Source organism: Myodes glareolus, chromosome 1 (assembly GCF_982192425.1).
Source record: "Myodes glareolus chromosome 1, mMyoGla1.1, whole genome shotgun sequence".
Classification (NCBI taxonomy): domain Eukaryota; kingdom Metazoa; phylum Chordata; class Mammalia; order Rodentia; family Cricetidae; genus Myodes; species Myodes glareolus.
Genome location: NC_142026.1, coordinates 7238540 through 7248259, shown reverse-complemented (window position 1 = coordinate 7248259; position 9720 = coordinate 7238540). Strand labels below are relative to the sequence as shown.

General features: G+C 38.9%; 1 protein-coding gene across 9 annotated transcripts in view; it reads right to left on the bottom strand.

Annotated features, from left to right (window-relative positions):
- Positions 1-2397: 2397 nt before the first annotated feature.
- The window catches only part of Creb1 (cAMP responsive element binding protein 1), a 53457-nt gene continuing 46134 nt past the window's right edge, over positions 2398-9720 (bottom strand). For 8 of the 9 annotated variants that reach the window (XM_048459407.3, XM_048459409.3, XM_048459406.3 and 5 more), the window contains one exon: positions 2398-8154. In XM_048459407.3, the coding sequence (XP_048315364.1) occupies positions 8010-8154 (145 nt within the window). In that variant the 3' untranslated portion in view covers positions 2398-8009. The remainder of the gene's footprint in view (positions 8155-9720) is intronic. The other variant, XR_007236897.3, reaches the window with a different exon arrangement.

The following is a 9720-nucleotide window of genomic DNA, read 5'->3' as shown; positions in this document are numbered from 1 at the left end:
CAGATGTGTGCCATCACTCCCAGCTTGCCTGTGATATTCTCAGCAAATAAAATGTATACTGGAAATACAGCATACCACTAAATTTTAGGTGGTCATAAAGGCAGCTCGATAACACTGATCCACAAACAAAGAGACCATTGTGGATGATTTACCTAAATGTATCACTTCATTTCTGTTTTTTTTTTCTCTCCTTCCCCAAGGTATGTTTCCAAGAAAGATTCTCAGGCTATTAAAATAACAAAACTTTCTCTTAATAATGAAACCATATGAATGTATATAAGATCTACCAATTAACTTAGAGGCGTGTTCTCACACTTGCACAAGCTGGGCAATCTAGGCAGTGTTCAGTTGTGTTCCAACATTAGGCCTGTGTGCTCAAAGGTCTTTAATGTTGTAAAATCATAAACACTTCTTAGTATAACCAGGAAAGGGTTAAGTTTAAAAATCCTGATATTTCTCAGCAGAGAAATAATGTCAACATGGGATGCTAATTACGAGGGTAGAAGGGAAAACAGACTTGGAAAAGTCCACCCACGCCATTACCTTGTTGAGAGTGGCTCTGCTATTCCAGTTTTTCTTCCAAAACCAACAAAGGAACACAGCTCAGTGGTAGTTCCTTGTCTAGCATGCATGCAAGAACCCAGGGTCAGTCCCCACATACTCGAAGATGAAGAATGTGGCAGAGCACTGACTAGTATGGAAAGGGTATGGGCCAAATTCCAGTGCCACAGAAACATGTTTAATGGGACAAGCTAGGCACAGTGCCATACACAGCACGTGAATATTGAAATACTCAGAATTGGTAAAGTCACAGGAAGCAGACTGTGGGTTGCCAGAGGCAGGAAGTAAAAAGGGAAGGTAACCATTTAGTGGGAGTAGGATTTTATCCAGGCGATGGGAATGTTTGTGAGCTACACAGAAACGGCAGCTGCCCAAGTGTGAGCGTGCTGCTACAGCTAAGTGATTCACTCTACAGGAGAGTTTTGTTACTTGTATCTCAACTAAAAGTAAAAATAATATTCATTCCTGGAAATGAGTCTGCCTCCTACTTGATGTTAGTCCTCATCTGATGGTGGCTTAAAACGTGGAGAAAACGCAGTATCTAATGGGCAAGATGGCACGGATGAAGACAGTCCTTTCCTGGGCTGGACAATCAATTTAATGGTCAGTGGCAGCATTTATGACATAAAAAATGTTTGAAGCGACAGATTTGGAGGAGAAATGAGAAGTTCCATGTTTGGGACCTGTGCTTTACAATGATTAACACATGAAGGTCTAGAATTCATTGCAGAGGAGAGGGCTGCCAACTGTACAAAGTTATTACAATTATATTCTTGGAGGAATGTTTTAAAATGTGAGAAAAAGGACTGTCACTTCAGTTTCTAGAAGTGTGCCCTCAAATGAATGTCAGGTACAGCCAACATCAAGACAAGCATTCCAAGTAATGTAATCACAGGACTGAAATGCTTGGCACAACTCTGGAATACACTTGTCTTCATAGCATTGATACATTGATACAGCATTCTGTCTCTCACTTTCTCGTGCTTTAAGAAAGGGGCTCACTATGTAGTTCTGACTGCCCTGGAACTCACTATGTAGATCAGGTCTGCTTCTGCCTCCCAACTGCTGGGATTAAAGGTGTGCACCCCCACACTAGGTTCCATCATTTCACTTTTGAAATCTGAGCAGTTTAGTAAGTGTGGTTCTGTAGAAGGGGAAACAGAACTCCAAGTGACTCAAGCTTTAGGACCGCATTTAATGATCAGGAAACATGACACAATTTAGGACTAAAATGTAACTTTTTACAAGTTTCAGAATTTACTGTGGAATACTACAGGGATCTTTTATTCTTAGTTCTTTGGTAATGGTAGCCACACCCACCCCAGAACTCCCTTGTTCATACCCTTCCCCCCAGGACCTCATTGGAGATAGTCCAATCTAGCCTTTGGTTCTGCCTCCCGTGTTCCTGAGCCTGGAATTACAAGAGCATGCTGCTGTACCCTCTGTTGCAGTTAAAATAAATAAAGAATAAAGGTGGTCTGCAAAGTTCGCTACTGTTTGCTACTGCATACATTTCCTGACCGTAAGCTGCCTTGCCTGCCTCGATTAGCTACTCCAGGACAGCAGCACTCACAAATCAACAGGTCTCTGCTCCACATTACTGAAAAAAAAATGTGTTAACAAGCAAGGAGTTCAACAGAATTGACTCTAGGTGTGTTGTGTGAATTACAGTGCTCTCCTGCTAAGCACTGCAAGCTTGTGATATATTCAATGAGATCTTTGTTCATTTGATAAAATTAATAAACTCAAGTCAAAGAAAACAGGTAAACACGCACTAGCTGGGAGAGAGAGAGAGAGAGAGATAGATAGATCCCGGCCCAAAAAAGAGACTTTACAGAGTTTTAAAAGCATGTTTATGTGTCTGCACATAAATGTCTGTGTAAAAAGGGCATTATGACAGTTGATACCACAAAGATTACAGTAAGAAAAGCACTTTATGACAATATTTCACAAATTCACAAGGATCACTTCAATATACAAAGCAACCGCTACCATTCTGAACACAAAGCAGCCAATATGTACATAGTGTTAATAAAATGCATCGTATCTTGGTAATTTTATTCTTTACACAGAAAGCACAAAAATTTAGGTAAAAAAATTTAAACAGGGATGTTTCTAGATTGTAGGGAATTTTTATTAGAAATGCATTTTCCTCCTCATAGTTATTAGTACTCAACTCCAATAGAAACATCAGAGTTAAAAGCTGATACCCTGTTTTGTGCTGACAGTTCTAGGGGAGGTATTCTCTACTCCAGTACTCAAGGAAAAACCAAAAAGCCAAACATCCTCCTAGGACTTCCCTGGTTATTTATTTATCTTTTCAAAAGTTTCAAGTGACATGTCTAGGCTGGGAATGATCCTTCCTTGTAATCCCTTGGGGGCATTATAACCTATGTGCACAGATCAGCTAAAGACAGCTTTACACAGAAAACTGCTAACTAACACACTTCGCCATCCTAATAAATCTACACGCACAGAAAAATTGTTGACAAATTTCCCACTCTTAATATAAATAACTTTATTACATACATATTGAAGTGGCACCTGGGTAAAAATACGTCTATAAAGCATTTACCAATTTAATTTTAAAAAACATAAGAAAATAAAACCTCCCAAATATAATAAATCATTTCATGTGGCCAACATAGATCATGATCTGCAGAGACTCTTCTTCACCATCTCGGATTTACTCTCATCTCTGAGATGCTCCTCAGACGGAAGCTTAGAAATGCTGTACTTCTATGGGCAAGTAGTGACTCATGCCTGGGAAGCAGGAGCTGCCTACTGTTGGACCCTTCTCACATACCTCCTCTGGGGCCTGCCCCCACAAGTACCAGCATGAGGACTGGCCAGCATTTGTTCTGCCTGTTCTTATACTGCCAACTTGCTTCCCAAACTGCTCTTGCTCTCATTTATTTTTTTAATTTTTCTTTTTTTAAAAAATAAATTTCAAGCTAAAACACCTGAAATATAATTCTTCCATTCAAATGTTTCTGGTCCTTATTAAAGTGTGTCTGCCCCTGAGGACACACAAAGGCTGCAGGCTACATTCACTCATCAGGAGCACACCACGTGAGGGTGAGTCAGCCGGAACTTCAGCACCCTGTTTTATTTGTTTGAAATTCTTCCACACTGACTCAACTTCATGATATGCTCAACCCCTCAAGGATTATATGCCTCTCTCGGCCATTGATTCAAGAAAGTCAAGGAAACCAGTTCCTAGTACATAACAGTGACTGTTAACTGAAGAGTCAACATTATTAACATTGAAAGTAATCAAGACATACACAAGCCACCCACCAGAAACCCGAGTTGTGCTTTGTGCAACTGTGGACATGCTTATTCTAGAGCAGTTCACCTGTGCAGGCACTTCCCCCTCATCTCAAACCAGTCAGGTTTAGGCAGCATTTCTTTGAAGTTAAAGCCAAATTTAATATGAAAATAATTTAGTAACAATGATTATTACAGGGTTTCCCATGATGACAATAAGTTAACTGCTTTAACAAAGTTTGTAATATTCTGGAAAAATTTCTGGTATACTCTACATAGAATGTTGGGGTGAGAATGGAATTTGAAGTATTCATTTTTCCTTCAATATTTACTCATGATGAAAAAGTCTCAGCTCACATTTTAATTTACTGGCCTAGCCACATCTAATTCCCAGACATTTAGCTTTTATAACATGCTTTAGACTAGCTACGATATTGTAGTCAACAAAGAGCTTCCATTAAGGAGTCATGTCTGAGGAGAGGAGGAAGACAGAAGCGTCACTGGACAGCTAACCAATGAGGGAATTTCCCAAGTTGCTGATACCCAAACTGGGTCATTAAAAAAAAGTGCAAGTTACAGTGAACATTTACAAAGAACTAATGTAAATACAATCCCAAGGAAATATACAACCTTTGTATTGGGCCCCGGGGAATGATATGCCAATAGTTTTTCAGTGTTACAAAGGCAAAATAAAGCCTCTGAAAGGAACTGAAAATGACACCACTATTGGGAGAGAAACAAACTCGTGTTACTAGCTTGACTGGAGTTGGCAGAGAAGGAAAGAAGACAAAGTCTAGACTGAAGTCACTCCAAGTAATGAAAAGCACCCGGGTTAGATTAACTCCATTTGTTTCTAAGCCCCAATCTTTGTATGATTCCATGTCACCCTAAATGGTGGAAACCAGCAGAGAGGAGTCCTGAGAGACAGACAAACTTCAGCCAGATGACTTGTGACAGACAGCCTGCCTGACTGGCTTTGTGCTTTGGACACGAGCACTGCTTGCTGACCTGCCATCGAAATACATTCCTGACAAAATCCCTGTTCAAAGGAAACATCAGAAGTCTTTGCCCAATATGATTCTCAAAAAAAAAAAAAAAAAAAAGTCAGAAAAAAAAAACAAAGAAAGAAAAAGAAAAAAAAAACTCTTTTAAAAGCTATTTTTAAAATGTTCTTACCAGTTTTACAGCTGCCAGAGACAAAGCAGGAAAAAAACAAAAATGAGAAGGCTTTGGGGGTTAGGAGTTTTCAAGGGACTGGTAACATACCCAAAAGCATCAAGCCGAAGAAAACTAATAAAAAACTGGAAGAAAAATAAAGGATAAAAAACAGTTATGAGTGCTGGAGTAATACAGTCACTGAAACCAGCAGAAGAGATGCAGGAGAATGCACAGAAGTGTGGAATATCATCTGACCTCGATACGCTACAAAACTCAGCATTCCTGACATAACAGCTCTCTCAGAGCGTTCTGATGATATACTGTATGTATGTATGTATGTATGTATGTATGTATGTATGTATGTATATATGTACACATATATTACAAAATGCCACTTCCCCACCCATTCTTTAACATCTAAACAAGCACAGCACCTATGACAATATGATGGTTACTAATATGGTACTTGCTTTTGTTAAAGAAAGAACTTAAATTTTATCTCATTATTTTTTTTAATATGAACATATTGAATCTAGCCCTTTCTAAACCACTTTTCCGTTAAACACTATCAAAGCTTGAAAACTCAGAAGAGTAATATATCAAAAATAAACCCCTCCCCATTTCATTTTTATTAGAGTTAATCTGTCCTATAGATAAAAGTGCCATATGGCCCTAAATATGCAAAGTGAGCAATACCAAACTTGCTATTTTCTAGGCAAATCAGTAGCATATGTACAGATTCCTATGACAGTATTTTCATTCCCTTTTGGCCAATATCAAGAGAAAAACATCACTGGTAATGTGGCCACATACAATCTTGGATATAAGCGTTTTTAAAAAATTATGTCATTTTCTTAATAAAGATTCTCCAAGTAGCTCAAAAACAAAGTTTTTTTTTTCTAATTCTCATATTTAAAAAAACAGCTTGCATTAAAGATGCATGATTTCTTTCTGTATAAACTGAAATCTTCAAGTCAGATTTAGCAACACCACATATTTCTCACCTTATTAAGTAACCAGCTTCAAACCAGTGCAGCCGTGCTCCAGGCACAAGGGCCCAAGCCTCTTCAAATTCATCCAGCTAGTAAGTGTGCCTGAGACTGCCTTGGCTTGTAAAGCACTAAGGAGACCACTGTAGAAAGCCTCAACTTTTGAAGACAGACACCTAGAAAAGAATACAACTTCTACACACTAGGTAATTTTTTTTCACTTGTGACATTTAAAATGTTCAATCTGACATTTTGACTTAATGTGAAGTAGCTCCAGCTTGTCAACAGATTTGTTATTTTGCTTCATCTGTTCAACCAAGTTTAGCAAATCATACATCTACATGCTGGTACACAGTTTTTATGCTATCTTTTTCCCAGTAAGCTCAGCAGGACAAACATCAAACTTTATAGTCGTTTGAAAGCCTTCTTGAGAATCTGGTGAACTGTCCAGACATAAGGATTACATCACTCAAGTCTTAGAATGATGCTCCTTCACAAATTGTTCATCCTTTAAAAAAGACAATGGTTTGTTATAAACAAGATAGAACATTTACAGACAGTAACCTAAAGTCCTATTTTTAAAAATGGGCCAAATATTTCATGCTCAAATGTATATACTGACATTAAAACCAATTTTCTTAATATCCCATGAGAAAATATGAGCCAAGTTCTTCCTCAAACGTGAAGTGATCTACCATATCAGCCTCCACCTTCCTCATATTTGTTCTTTAAAGAGTAACTTTTAGATCCTATCAGACTTTGTGACTAAAATGAGTGATTACCAAGTCTTATCAGAAACAACATTACACATAAATGCAGACCATTGAGTCAGGATTTAAGTAGGGAGCTTCTTTACTGGATAACTAAGGTAGTACCAATTTTTATGGGAGAAAGAGTTTTGCCAAATGCTGTGCCACAGCAGACACTCCAATGTCTGAAGGAAACTGCTTTTCTTGTGTGCCCTTATACTACATTTTGGAACCACGTCAGATTTTCTGATAACTGTTCGAGGACAGAGAAGGCTGTCCTCCTAAAGTAATCACTTTGCTTGGGCAGCTTGAAAGTTTTCCTGTTGGTAGCACAGTAAATGCAACAGTGAATTAGAAATAGCTTTTTAGGTAAATGAGGGACAATATAAGGATTTTGAAAGCAAGGACAAAAGCTTTTATTTATTAAAACCTTCTTATATAACTAAGGAGTTGGCTTCCTGTCCAGCATCTGTTCATTAAGATTTAGTACTAACCAAAATAAGCTTTGTACTTGGATTTTAACTTAACTCAAAATTCAAATACCATCCTTGTTTTCAGTTGGTTACTTCTTTTCATGTATTCAAATTATTGAACACATAGAACTGAATTCAGAAGTAACAACTGCCCTACAGGAGAGCTATGGCTACTACAAAATGCTTCTCAGAACCAAGGACAACTTTTAATATGGAAGAAAAGAACAAACAGTCTACTCAGCACCAAACTAAAATTCGTTTTTAGAGGGCATGTCTTTGAACAGTTTTACATAATTCACAATGAAACTGTAAGAACCTCAATTTGGCAATCAACACTTCATTGCACCTCACTTACTTTCCTCATGCGCCCCACACATTACTCCAGCTCAAGAGGCTGGGTAGTTCTGTCCCTAAGATAATCATGGACCTCATCACAAACCTTGAAATCATCAAAAAGAAACAAAACAAAACCCACTAAAACCCAAAAAGCCAAGATTTCATTTTCCTCCTTCCCCCCAACAATTTACAAATAAACAAATTATTACTTCTTGAGGAGGGCGGGAGATGGAGAGCAGACGTCTTCATGATTCCTGGTGCCGCACATTCTTGAGGGAGAAGTGGAAGCAGGTGCTGGAACATTCACAGTTTAATGCAAAAGCAGAAATGGATGAAATTCGGTAGTTGCTTTCAGGCAGTTTTGCGCATAGAAAAAAAAGAAATGTTTAGAAAATAAATGTTTATTTTGTCTTTCTGGTTGTGGCCAATCCAGTCCATTTTCCACCATAACAGGTGAAAATTTAAATCCCAAGTTAATCTGATTTGTGGCAGTAGAGGTCCTTAAGTGCTTTTAGCTCCTCAATCAATGTCTTGTTTTGGTTTTCAAGCACTGCCACTCTGTTCTCTAAACATTTCACATATTCTTTCTTCTTTCTACGACATTCTCTTGCTGCTTCCCTAAAAATGAAAACACACAGAAATTTATGTTCATGAATCCAATTCCACTAGTTTTAGAATATAATGTTTTCCAGAGAAACAGCTGAAAATGAACAAATGGTCAGTATTGAACATACAATAAATACTCAATAAATGATGTTGAGGTTATTAGTTGGTGAGATGGCACGTATGGCCTTTACTGCCAATCTGAGATCAACACCTGCATCCCACATGGTAGAAGGTAAGAACCTATTCTTTTTCTTTACACATATACTTGTACATACACAGACGAAACATAAAAACAGTCTTTAAACTAATTAAAAAATGTTTTGGGAGCTATTTAGGGAAATAGTTCACTCAGTAGGCAAAAGGCCAGATATACTAGCACTGGAACTGGATTCATATCCCTAGCACCCTGGTAAAGAGCCAACAGTGGGGTGGGAAAGAAGACAGAAGGATCTATGAAGTGAATCATTGAGCTAAACATTAAAAAACGAAGGCTGGTGGGAAGCATGTAGGCTAACTGCAGATCAGATCTCCCCTTTTCCTCCAAATCCAATCCCCCAGTCTCATCCCTAGCTCTGAATAGAATACCAGCTGAGGCTCCCTGCACCCCTGGTCCCATCTTCACTGGATCCCGCAGATCTTCCCCACCCCACAACTTCCCTCCCCCCACCTCATTGCTGCATCCTAGACGCCAACTCCTGGGAATCCCCTGGGAATCCATAGACCACCCTGACCAGAAAAACAGGTAGGTTAACTGCAGATCTTTACCCACATCTTCTCTCCTCCTAATTTAATCCCCTAGTCTCATCTATAGCTCTGCAGCAGATCACCTGCTGAGGCCTCCATGCCCCCCACCCATCTTCTCATCCCCCAATATCATCCATAGCTCTGTAGGAGACTATCTCTTGGGGCCTCTGCTCATTCCTTGCCCTATCCCTGGGGACTAAGCAGATCCTGATGGAACACCCTGCTTTCCTCCTTCCTGTGTACCTTGCAAGTGTCAGACCCTAGTACCTACATATACATTTTACCCAGAACCCCCAGTGGCCACACCCATCAGAATCCCAGAAGAACTTCCTACTAGGCAACACAGAGTAACCACACTCTAAAAACCAGAGGGCAACAGAAACCAAGGAATAAAAACCCAACAAAGACAAGACCAGATATCAGCACCCAGAATTACATTCTTCTCAAAGCAGATGACTAGATGTCAGCATAGAAATACGAACAGGACAACATCTCCACTAGAGCCCAGCAACCTCACCACAGCAGGTTCTGAGCACTGCAACATAGCTGAAGTACAAGAAAAAGACTTTTAAACAGAGAAAAATGAACAAATCCCTTCAAGATATCTATGACAGCACAAATAGTGAAAGGAAAGATTCAACAGTTCAAAACTTGAAAGTGGAAATAGAATCAATAAAGAAAAGCCAAACTGTGAGAAATCTAGAAATAAAAACTTTAGGAACTTGAACAAGACACAGACTAACAGAATGGATGAGAAAACAGGATCTATTCTACTGCATTCAAGAAACACACCTTGAAATCAACTCAGGGTAATGGATGGAAAAAGGCACTCTT